The sequence below is a fragment of the Rattus norvegicus genome, chromosome 4 (genome assembly GCF_036323735.1).
Source record: "Rattus norvegicus strain BN/NHsdMcwi chromosome 4, GRCr8, whole genome shotgun sequence".
In the NCBI taxonomy this organism is placed as follows: Eukaryota; Metazoa; Chordata; class Mammalia; order Rodentia; family Muridae; genus Rattus; species Rattus norvegicus.
In genome coordinates, this window is record NC_086022.1 from 111,146,693 (window position 1) to 111,160,013 (window position 13,321).

Genomic DNA, 13,321 nt, shown 5'->3' on the forward strand with positions numbered 1-13,321 from the left:
TTCAGCTCTTAAATCCACCCTTGAGAATGCTCAGTGGTTAAAGGTACTTTCTGCCAAGCACCACAATCGGAGGTTAATCCCTGAGATGCAGACAGGGAAAGTAAAGAACTGAATCTTGAAAGCTCTTCTCTAAACTAATTAATTACCTAATTGTCAAAATTAAACCCCTTTTTGGTTTGAAGAATAAAAGTGACTAAATTAGACATCAATATGATAGTTACTGTTTATTAGGAAAAGCTTGGGTGCTAGTTCGTTTATCAACTTGAAAATAAAGACGAATAAAAGAATCAAAGTTATCACCATAATCAGAATAAACTACTGTTCTGGTATATATAGGAGAGTGGAATGACATATTTTGGGAACGTGTCTTTGTTTGTTTTGGCACTCCTTCAGACTGACCACAGCAGCTAACTATGATTTGTCTCATGCCTTTAGTAGGGGTGTGATTTTTTACCAGCTACATATGGTTTGTGTGGTTGTGTGATATTTGAAATCCCGGGAACTATTCAGAAGTTATATAAATGCTAGGGTCCCAAGAGGTTGGGTAGATATAGGTTGTTAGTTTTTGGTAAGTGGGTTGCCATTGGTCATTGTTAATTAGTTGTGTGCAAAAGAGAAAAAGGAAGAAGAAGAAATAATATGTCTTGACAGTGAAGATCCAATTTTCCCTAAGGAACTTGACATTTATAATCGGGAGGAAGTAATCTAATGATAATGTAGCCCTTTTTCCAACCTCTGACTTTATTTGGAGATATCTTTTTTCTCTCTCTTTTTTCTCTCTTATCTAGTTTTAGGGAGTTGAAAAGGTGGAAGAAAATAGTGGAGAAGGGTGGAAGAAAGAAAAAACCGCAAAGTAGCAAAGACCAACTACAGGACAGATTGAAAGATATGCTTATAATAGTTCATACGTTATGTATTAGGAGAAAACAAAGAAGTGCAGCATGAAGTCACTGGCTAGGACCTCTGTGACTGAAAAATGGAGTTGGAGGCATCTCTTTGACCAGATGTGGAGTAAGCCAAAAGCTTTGCTTCTAGACTGGTTCCAAAATCACAACAGGAATAACATAGATATGGGGGCCACTGTGCCGACAGCTCTAAAATTAAAACATACTGCTCAGATATAAAAGCTATAGTCCCAAAAATCCATTTTTTTTGATCGCATACAAAATACTCCTAAGTTAATTGTCATCTATTACTGCCAACTGCCATGGGTTTTAAATTACAACATCAATCTTCGTCAATCGGTTTAAAGTGACACCCTTGTGTCCTATGATTTTTCCCACAATGTGGGAGTTGACTTTCTTGGGAAATGTTGCCTCAAGAGGGTTTCTACTTGCTTGAGAATTCTACTTCAACAAAGATCTATTTTATTAAAAACTTTTGGGTTGTTTTTTTTTAATGAACTACAAATCTAGCTCCATATCCTTAATTAGAAACATCTAAAATAAGGATTGTGATTGACCTTATTTATTTTAATTTAGGAAGTAGAACTTTAAAACCAGCATCACTCTTCTAAGGAACTCTTCCTAAGAGCTAGAAGGAAATAGGGCAGACTGAAAGAATAGGAAGTCACATAAGTTGGTGAAATTCTCATTCTTAACAACGATCTTTGATTGCCTCTTTTTATCTCAATCAGGTTTGATTTCTCTAAATACCATACTAAGGTGTGATAAGGCAAGATCGCATAGAGGTTCCTCCATCTTGTATTCTTGTTGAGGGCATTTCAAATTTAACTAGAATTGAATTTCCTTTATGGAGAATACCTTGATAAATTACCCATCTCTCCTCTAGAAGCCTATGCCAAGATACCCAGCTAACTTATCTTAGCTTCTGTTGAACTACTTGTTTGTTTAGAACCTCCCCTTACATTTCCAGAACAAGATCATGAGGATGGGACTTTTACATTTAAAAGTTCCACAGTTTAAATCTTTCAGTATACATTTGGGTCCTGAATACCTGAGTGTTGCCCCAACTGGCTGGAATAAAGTTTTTGAATTAGTTATAAATTGTGTCTGGATGGTCATCTCTTTTGTAAAAAAGAAATGCAGAATACATGTGTCTATGAATATTGTCCTGGGTCACCCACTGAGTGCTCTCCTTTAGAATCTGTTATCAGGCAGGTTGTTCTGCAAAGCATATAAATGGTGAAAAGATATCATTGCATTTGCTCTCTAGAGGAAAACTTCTTTAGTTCTACAACTACCAGAATCTCTTTTTTTTTATTTTAAGATTTATGTCATTTTTGTTGTGTTTATGTGTGTCTGTGTGATTGTATGACACACACACACAGACACACACAGACACACACACACACACAGACACACACAGACACACACACACACACACACACACACACACACACACACACACGCACGCACGCACACACACGCTCCTGAGGACCAGAAAAGGGTGTCAGATCTCCTGAAACTGGAGTTTGAGGAGGGTGTGACTGGCAGGACATAAATGCTGAGAACTGCTGCAATTGTTCTTCACTGCTGAACCATAACTCTAGCTCCTAACTGCCCAAATCTAAGGGGCGGGGAGCTCAGCTGAGCCAGGCAAATCAGTCACTACATATTCCATCCAACTTGAGCTTCAATTTAGATCAGTGGATTTTTGTATGTGTATCATACAGGTAAACGTAGAGATAGAGAAAGGATGGGAAGAAAGATAAAAATATTCCAACATATGGGTAGCCACAGAACTGACAGATGGGGACCATTTTAGTCCAAGAAAGGCAGATTAAGAAAGAGAAAGGTGTTTGAACCAAATCCACAGATGTGGTGAGATATTATGCTCTTACGGCTGCGTGTTAATACCATGAAACAATCTTCCTGTAATCTTCATTCCTGCAAAAGTTGAGAGAAGAAAACCACTGACAGGCACCAGGCAGGGCAAGGATGCTTCTTTGCCTACCACTCTGAATGCATCGCTCCAGGAGGCTTAGCTCAGCATCATTCAAATTCTACCACTCATTTCAGCTGAAAGACAATTCTTTGAATTCCCTCATCATTCCTTAATAAAATGCAAAGGAGGGAGAGTGGAGGCATGTACGAGGCCTAAGTGGACAGAGCTAAAGATGCTGGCTCCTATATGTAAAATCCAAATCCCTATTAGAACCAGTACATCAGGAAGGTAGGAGTGTATGTTCATAATCTGTTGAATAGTCTAAGCAGAGGCAACCCCTGGAGATCTTCATGCTTCTAAAGTCTGATTATCACCCCTTAGGACCTTTGGTACAGAAAGTGAGTGAATACCTTTCTTGGAGTCACACAATTTTTTTTGTAGCTCAAAGAAATTCTACAGATTGAGTTTGGATCCTCACTTCATAAGAAGAGGCGATCAAAGATGAAGACTCCAGAACCAGGAATGATGGCTGACACCCATAATCCTAACACTCAGGAGCTGAGGAGAACTGCTGTGATGCCAAAGCTAGTTTGGGCTATGAGTGAGACTGTCTCGAAGGAAGAGAGACGGTGGGGGCACCAAACAGGATATCTAGGTAATGCTACAGCCTTGAAGTCAGAGAAATGATATGTATTACAAGTCAATGGTTTTTCATCAACTATCTAATTTTTATTAGCTATGTCATTTCATACCAGACAGACAGGAAATGAAAAGTTGATTTAAGGAGGCATGATAGGCAGAGCTGCCCATCTCTCTGTTGGTATACTAACACACACAATCATTCATTATGCCATATTTCTTCTTTGTACATTAATTTATTTTATTACTTTGCATCCTCCTCAGACCTTCCCCTCCCTCTCCTCCTCCTAGTCATTCTTGCTCACCTCCTCTCCCCCATACCCCTTCCCTTTCTTCTCAGAGAAAGGGAGACTTCCCATGGATATCAACCTGCCTTGGTATATCAGGTTGTAGTATAACTGAAGACATCTACTAAAGCTAGACAACAGTGTCCAGTTAAGTGAAAGGGATCCAAAGGCAGGCCACAGAGTTAGAGGCAGCCTCTCCTCTTAAAATGAGACCGAAATGGCCTCCTCCTACAGCCAAGCAGGACTCCTAGTGGAAGGAGGGGGACAACAAAACCAGCCAACAAAACCTTCAACCCAAAATTTCTCTAGCCTATAAGATGTTCAGGGATAAAGATGGAGCAGAAATTGAGGAAATGGCCACCAAGGACTGGACCAACTTGAAGATAGCAAATCCCTGACAATATTAATGATACCTGCTAATCTGTGCTTGCAGACAACAGCCTAGCATAACTATCTCCTGAGAGGCTTCATCCAGCAGTGCATGAAAACAGATTCTGAGACATACAACTAAATATCAGTTGGTGCTTGGGAAGTCTTGTGGAAGACACCATAAGAAGACCTACAGAGTCAACTAACTGGGGTCCATGTGGGCTCACACATACTGAACCACCAAACAAACAAACAAACAAACAAACAAACAAACAAACTAGAAGAGAAAAAAACAAGAAGAAAAAAGGAATTGTTCTTTTTTTAACTGACAAATGAACATTGTTAGATCCCAGAAGGAAAGCTTCTGTCTTGTGGAGGGTGTTGCATGAAGCATGCTTTCCTTCTGGGAATATCCTGCAGACAGCCAGAGGTTCCCAAGCAGAACTATGGTGCTATGGTTCCCATCTAGAAATGTCTATCACACACCTTGGACACTCAGCCCTAAAGGGAATGGCTCCATTTACTCCCTCTCTTCAGGACTCAGGGAATCCTTGAAAGAGCAGGCAGAAAGACTGTAATGTAAGATCCAGATGATGGGAGACACCAGGAGAACAGGACCTTCTAAATCAACATGGTCAAACTCATACCAGCTCACAAAACCTGAGGCACCAAGCACAAGGCCTGCAGATGTTTATACCAGGACCACTGCATTTGTATTATAGATTCCAGTGGTTTTATGGGATTTCTAAGTGTGCAAACCAGGGATCTCTGATTTTTATGCCTTCTCTTAGGCTCTTTTCCTTGTTTGTTTATGTTGTCCATTTCTGACAAGTTAGTTTCTGTGTTATCTCATATTTTATTTTATCATTTTTGTTTTATTTTTAATCTCTTAAAAACCTGTCTGTTTTCTAAGGAGGAAGAGAATGAGGGCAGATTCAGATCAGAAGGGAGGTGGGAAAGATCTGGGATGAGTAAAGAGAGGGAAAATAGTAATAGGGATACATTATGTGAGGGGGGATCTATTTTTAAAATGGGAAGAAAAAATGTCTCTCGCAAGCTCAAGTGCTTCCATGCTTGGCCCCTGTCACTGCTGCTGTTCTGGTGGGTTACATGTAAAGCATCAGGAGGTAGCCCCTCAGTTGAGGAAATGGGTCTCTGTAGGGAGGGGTGCAGTTTAAGGTTCACAACCCACTACGGTTTCTACCTGATCTTTGCTTCCTGATCCATGGAGAAATGATCAAAGAGCTTCACCCTCTGTCCTGCCTCCCAACAAGATTTTCACCTGCAACCTACTTAACATGATGCACTATGTACCTTCCAGTCCAAAGCCAAAAGGAATCTCTCCTTTTTAAAATTATTTCTTGTAAAGTACTCAATTCCAGGAATGAGAAAAGTAAAACAAAACAAACAAAAACCCACAACTGTGCTCTCCTGGTTTCAAACACATCTAGGACTACAGCATTCCTGTCCGGGCTCCTTGGTAGTTCTATCTCTGCTTGCTACACTAGGGAAATGAATGGTACATGGATCTGCACCAATCTGATCTTTCCACAGTTGCAGAAGGCACAGTAGGTGTTGCCTTCAGTAGTAGTTTGTTCTAGATGACTGAGACAATCAACTTAGTGATGAACATGGGCATATGAAAAGCCTCCCAGGTAGAGATAGGGTGGTTGCTAGGCAGGACTCAAAGTGTATTTGCTATTGAGATATAGATATGGGATACAATCTTTTCTAGATACAACACACACTACCTAAATAACAAAAGAAGGATTCATCATGAAAAATATAAGAACTGCTCTAGTATTGTATGAAAAAAGTGACAATTGTCTTATGGGAATTGAGTCTGTGCACAAAGGAAAGTATCTTTTTCTTTCTCCTTATTGGTTCTGTGATTATATATATATATATATATATATGTGTGTGTGTGTGTGTGTGTGTGTGTGTGTGTGTGTGTGTGTGTGTGTATAAAAATCATATGTGTGGGAGAGGGGGTAAATAGATACAAAGGGTGAGTAGATATAAAACTCTCTGGGAGGGTAAAGGGAAGTACTAGAATTAGTGAGAGGTAGAGACAAACAAGAGGTATGGCATCGATTATGTATAGCATACAATACTTACACAGTAGGCTGGGCATGGTGGAGCACACCTTTAATCCCAGCACTAGGGACACAGAGGAAACTGAACTCTAAATTCAAGGCCAGCCTGTTTTATATAGTGAGTTCCAAGTCAGGCAGAACCACATAGTGAGAACTTATCTCAAAATTACAAACAAAGCAAAATAAAACAAAGCAATCTACATCCATGTAAGTTTAAAATAATCTTTAAAAAACTTTATTATATTTTATGTGTATGGGTATTTGGCCTGTGTGTATGTCTGTGAATCACATGTGTACCTGGTACCTGTGGTGACCAAAAGAGGAAATTATTGGATCCCCTAGAATCAGAGTTATAGATGGTTGTGAACTGCCATCTGGGTGCTGGGAACCAATCCTGAGTACAATCCAAGAGCAGCAGATACTCTAACCACTGATCCAACTCTCTAACTCAAAAAAAGAAAACCCATATTTTGAAATCAAATATTAAACATATCACTTAAGATCTGAACCCAGATTTTTAGGAAAAGCCAATTTTGAACCATATATGTGCACCCTGTGTGCACCCTGTGTTCTGGGATGATCTGTGTGGTCCCTTGTTCCCAGTAAATATCAGGAAATCAGGAATACAAGAGGTTTATAGCACATCAGAACCTGAGCTTCTGTTTTCTCAAAGCATCTCAAGAGTCAGCTGAGTCTCTTTCAATGAGTGGTTCTCAACCTGGGTTGACATATCCTTGGGTTCATAAATCTGATAGATATTTATATCATAATTTATAGCAATAGCAAAATTACAGTTATGGAGTAGCAATAAAAATAGTTTTATGGTGGGCAGTTGCTACAACATGAAGAACTGTATTAAAGGGTCTCAGCATTAGGAAGGTTTAGAACCACTGATTTAAATGTATTATTTCATTAAAAAACAAAACAAAACCTTAGGAAACACCTAGTTATAATAATTTTATGTGAAATGTACTAGATAATCAGGAGAAATCATTTTCTTGATTAAAAACAAACAACAAAAACTTCCAAGTCAATATTGGTCAATGATCATAAAACATTTGCCATATAAAAAGAAAACTACTTTCCTTCCCCAGATAAGATTTCCCCTAAAAGGAGGAGGAGGAAGAGGAGGAGGAAAAGGAAGAGGAGGAGGAGGAGGAGGAGGAGGAGGAGGAAGAGGAGGAGGAGGAGGAGGAGGAGGAAGAGGAGGAGGGAAAAGGAAGAGGAGGAGGAGGGAAAAGGAAGAGGAGGAGGAGGAGGAGGGAAAAGGAAGAGGAGGAGGAGGAGGAGGAGAAGGAGGAGAAGGAGAAGGAGAAGGAGAAGGAAAGGAAAGGAAAGAAGGAGGGAAGGAAGAAAGAAAACAGGAAAACCAGAAAATAAAATGAAACCATCAGACTAATGATAGCAATAGCCATTTAATTCATGCCGCAAAATCTCATTTTCATTCTGGGCTTCCCTTCAAAAACCCAATAAACATACTAACTATATTTCCAGGAGAATATAGTGGGCCTCAGATCTTAATGAACCTGTCATATTAAGGGTTTTAGTTCTCATTAAAAATTAGCAATCTAGTATATCATTCAACACCTTGGAAGTTTAGTAAGTAAGAACTCTCATAAATCAGTGACAGGTTCAAGACCTCTCTGTATTCGGAAACTAAAAACCAAATGTCCATAGTGGAAAATTGAAGTTCATATCTGAGAGGGTTATGTCTGTCAAGGGAGTGGCTACCTTATGTGTTATTAATATCATGAGTTCTGCAGACATCTCATCCCTTGGCTTAGAAGTTTTCTAATTTCCAATAGATTGCTTTCTATATGTATGTAGATGCGATGATAAATAGTTGCTTGAATTACTGCATTCTATAAGGCTAGTCTGGAAGGGAGCATTCTGAAGAACCATAACAAAATACTTTGTGGTGAAAATTGCAAGAAACCCATACCTGTCTCCTCAGATCTCTGGTTTTCTTGGTCATTTTGTCAATCGCAATGTTGAGAGGGTCTCCTTTCTCTTTCCTTCCAGTCTATTAAGAAAAGAAAAATCATTTCCGGTTTATAAAATTCAGTATCAAGGAACATTAAAAGTTTAAGATAATTCAGGAAAATACTTAAGTTACAAAATCCAACCAATTAAAAATGAAACAAAATATTTGTTCAAGTATTCTATAAACATAGCTGGGTCACTAAGGTCATTTTTCTCTGAAGTATAAATTAACATTGAAATAGTCAGTAGGTTCTCAGGAGAGTTTTATCCATGTTCAACTCCCTGTAAATCCATTTTCTTCCTTTCCTGCAATTTATGAAGAAAATACATAACACGATAGATGTCTTGCTTTTGATTTCAAAGATAAATATAATGGGATTCTCAATTATATAAGCATGCTTATGGTATAAAAGACAAATAGAATGTTTCCAAAGAAGAATTCACAGGGCTTGAGGAGATGACTCAGTGGATTAAGCACTTGACACGGAACAACCTAAGGACCAGAGTTTGTCTCTTGAGAGCCTGCATAAATGCAGATTTGTACAGCAACTCAACTATAATTCCAGCACTCTGAATGCTGAAACAGGATTCCCTGGAACAAGATGGCTAGGAAGACAAGTGTATCAGCTCTGGGTTCAAGTGAGAGATCCTACCTCAATGATTAAATGGGGAGCAATACAGAAAAACTCCTAATACACATGTGTAATCATACCTGTGCACATGTATGTATGAACATACAAAAATATGCATATATGCATGAACACCACACACGCATATAAAAGAAAAGTTTAAAAACAAATTCTCCACTGTCAAAATTAAAAATTTTATGCTAACATTTCAGAGACCATATTACAGGTTTAGTGCTGATACTAGGAGAAATGTTCTAGGAAACCAAGAACTTTTAATGTCTGTCATGCAAAGCAGGAGTGCCAAACATGGGCATGAGCAACTCACAGTTTGTAATCAGGAACAAAACTTTCTAACAAATAGTTGTAGAAGCAAAAGAACAGAGAATAAACAACATCTCAATGAATGATTCACTTAAAAATTTCTCTAGTTTTGTGTTTACTTTCCATTTCCCTGATGGCTACAGAAAGACAAGAAAACACAACAAAGAGAATCTGCAATAGTTCTATGTTTAAAAGCTTGGAATTTTTACTAGTGTGTGGAGTTGGGGATGGATATGGTTTCATTCTTCATGGCTGTCATGTAGAGTTCAGTAGACAACATGAAGAAGTCAGATGTATTCTTCTACTATGTGGATTTAGGGAATCAAACTCTGGTAATGATGCTTGAGAAAAGGTTCCTCTACCTGCTGAGCCATCTGGCCCATCCGCTACTCTTCTGTTCTGTTTTTACACTAAAAAGATTCCCATGGATTCCAAGTTCTGTGAACACTGCAGATGCATCATCTTCTACACAAGAGACAATCATTTTAAAGAAAAAGTCTGAAAATTATTACATCAAAAAACTTCAATCTAACACCCTATAAATTTATTTATTTGCCTTGCTGGGGTGAGCCATCCCTTGTTGCGTATCCCATCTGTACAGAATCACACAAAGGTCTGTAGTTAAGCATTGAATGAATAAGATTGTGGATGACATGTTCTGCCAGATAATTTGTTTGGAGGAAAGTTACGACCATTTGTTGGGCACATAAGGGTCTCTTTTCATGAAAACCCCTAGACGCATGGAGTCTATCCAGATACATAGGCTTCAGAATTGCAAGCTTTGCTGAAAGCAGTCGCTTTTCTGTGTAACATGCTTAATTAAGCCAGTTTTTCTAAACAAATATGTGATGCATAGCCTTATAGGGTTTTTACTAAAACGTCAAAACTTGGGGCATATGTGTGTATATTTTTAGTTGTCTAAAATTCTATAAATCCTTTCTTCTCCACTGTCTAAACTCACAAGCTGACTCGTTCAGATGTACACATTGAGGTCGTTAGTAGGAAGAGCTTAAAATAGACTAACATTTTACAACTTTTAAATATCAGCCTCCAAATAGCTCCAAGAAAACAAAAGTATATGAAGAAGAATGGGGTAGTTTGATCTTCCTGAAGAACAGAGAAACATGGTTGTATTAAGGAAGAGTTCTCCTAGCATCCAGCCTTCCAATATTCATGTAGACACTAGTTTAATACATGGTGGCAACTCTTCCTCTGATTATTTTGCAACGAGGATGTTTGTCATCAAACTACAGGGTCCTTTTGGGGAGGTCTGCACCACTGACAAGAGCCACAGACTTCCCATTTCCTCTCCATCAATTAGAATGGTAAAAACATATGGAAAAAAGTAAAAATTGTTGTGTACAGTTGTGCACATCATTAACACTAGCCCTTGGGAGACAGAGTCAGACAGATTTCTATGAATTCCAGGACTGCCTGTTCTACAGAGTGGAACCAGGTCACAAAAATAAACAATCAAATACATACATACATACATACATACATACATACATACATACATGTTACATGGTATGAGCTAGGCTTAAGTTGTAGAAAAGACAAGGGAGAGAATAGTTGCCAGTTAAAAGACCCGGGGCAGGGGTGTCCAGAGATGGTTCCATGAGTAGAATACTTGCCTGACAAGTGTGAGAAACTGAGTTAAAATTCCTAGAACTGAAGTAAAGCTGGATGTCACAGTACAAACATTGATAATTCCAGAACCCCTACAAGGACACATGAGGCAGAGATGGGAGAATCTCTGGAAGGTAATAGGCCAGCTAATCTGACATATGCAATGGGGGATAAAGAATGACACTGAACCAAAACCTTAGATTTTCCTTTGGCTTCCACACACTTACTGCGGTACACTATGGCCATGTTCACATTCATGAACACAAACACACACACACACACACACACACACATCACCATCATGTCTACCACCACTAATATAACCATATCCCCAAAATCATCTAAAAGTAATAACTTTTAAAAATAAAATGAAGTAAGGTAGTTTAGCTCCAGGAAATAATTAATGAAAAAGAATACTGGGCTCCAGACACTGGGCTCCACTTATTCTGCTAATAATACATCGTCACCTTTTTTCCACTAATGAGAAAAATGACAATGGAGAATGTCATGAGACTAGGGCCAGAAACTGAAGCACTGGGCTATGGTTCTAAGACTAAAGAAATATCAAAAAACTCACTAATCAAAATAAATAGTTTATTGTGCTCTTTAAAACAGCAAAATGAAAGCAAAAGTAATCCATGTAGAACAAAATTGATATAAAATTTAAATTAAGACAAATCTGCCAAGGCATGGATTAGGACAGGACCATTAAAGCATGCCCTGCATCAGGTATTAAATTTGACAAAGCATGATTTAGGATAGGGACACTGAAGCAAGCCCAGCATTGGATATTTCCTACTTTAAAATCTGAGGGAGATGGCAACCTGCCTGCAAGATGTTACACTAGGGAAACAGTGGCAGAAATGTTAGAGGAGTAACCAACCACTTTCCTTGGGATTCAAAACCTATTCCATGGCATGGAATCCATACCTGACACTCTCAATGAGGCCAGGAGCCTGACACTATGTAAGCCATATTTCCTCTAGGAAAGCTACTAATATTGTTCTGCTAAGTGAATATAGCAATAAAATGACTTCTTGTGGAGAAAATAAATTATGTGGAAATATTGGGAATATTACTCAGTGGGTAGAGTGCTTGCCTAGAAGGCATGATGTTCCAAGATCCATTTGAAACCCTGCAGAAATCAAGTGCAACACACTGATATGTAATTCTATTCTTAGGATGTAGAGTAGGAACAGCAGGGATTTAAGATTATTTTCCAGAGCATGACCATTTCAAGGCTATCCAGGGAAAGATACTCTCTCAAGAAAAATTAAAGTATGTTTTCATAATTAAAAATTAAAAATAAAGATAAATCATTATGTAAAATACTGGTTCAGCTTGATGTTCTATGATTTTCTATGTTGCATGCAGTACCTCTTATTCTCATCCTGTATGTTATCCTTTCTACAAGCAAAGGCAACATGTGTTTCTCATGTGGTATCAATAACATGAATGTCACATGTCACATGTTTGTAAAGGAGCCACATAAATAGGAAAAGCTAAGGTTTTCTTTTCTCAGAAAGTGTTTCAATGATTACAAATGATTAGACTAGAACATGAGGCCTAATGATGTGGGCAACATTCTGAAGGGTGAGATTCTTGAGACAGCAAATAGATGCAAAGTGAAGTCCCCACACGTAGGATGGGGTTAGAGGGCATTAGCTAGATGTTAGCTCTGGGTTAGATGAGAATAGGAAGAGGGGTAGCATTTTGAGTGGCAACAAGAGACAAAGGACTCTGAGACGGCAATGAATAGAACGAGTCAACCTTTTCTGCCTGAAAAGAGAGGATCACTCTGACCAGTGGACAGGACTTGTTTTCAAGAGATCTTACTTCCCATGTGAATACTGCTGACTATATTTTAACCAGCAAACCCAGAGAAGCCTCGTGAAATTAGTATTCCATGCCACTCTTGTCAAGATTCTGTTCATGTAATATTTTCAATTCTGGATCTCTTTAACTTTCAAGTTCTTGGCTGAAGGCAATCCAGAAATGGAGGCGGCATGGAATGCATAAAATACAATTTTGAAAGAAAATCACTAACTTCCTTTTGGTTATGTATGTATGAAAGGTGGGGAGTGGGGAAGTTTGCCTGTGAGTACAGGTGCCTGTAGAGGTCAGCAGAGAGCGTCGGATTCTATGGAACAGAAGTAGGTGTTTGTGAGCCACCCAACCAAAACAGTTGAAAACCAAATCCAGTTCTCTGGAGACATTGTTGATACTCTTGCCTTCTGACAAACCTCCTCGGATTCCAAATCGATGGATTTTTAAAGCAAGTGCTAGAGTTTAGGAAATCTGAGCCGGTGGCCAGTCTAGTGAACTAACTGGCTTGCTGTAAGCTTAGATTTGAGTTTGTGTGTAGGAATAAGACATTGTCTGGCAATGCTTTCCAACTAGGCCTGGAGCTATATGCTATGATTTCAAATGCTTGGGGAGGAGTCTGTATGAAAGTACTGTGTCATGCTCCCATCAAACAGATGGACAGACTACTATGACAAGATCACACCAACCAACCGGT

General features: G+C 38.8%; 1 protein-coding gene across 5 annotated transcripts in view; it reads right to left on the reverse strand.

Moving 5' to 3' along the window:
* Window positions 1-13,321, reverse strand: part of Ctnna2 (catenin alpha 2) — a 1,149,087-nt gene that overhangs the window by 294,428 nt on the left and 841,338 nt on the right. For all 5 annotated transcript variants that reach the window (NM_001106598.2, NM_001415842.1, NM_001415843.1 and 2 more), the window contains one exon: window positions 8,181-8,261. In NM_001106598.2, coding sequence (NP_001100068.1) covers window positions 8,181-8,261 — 81 coding nt within the window. The remainder of the gene's footprint in view (window positions 1-8,180; window positions 8,262-13,321) is intronic.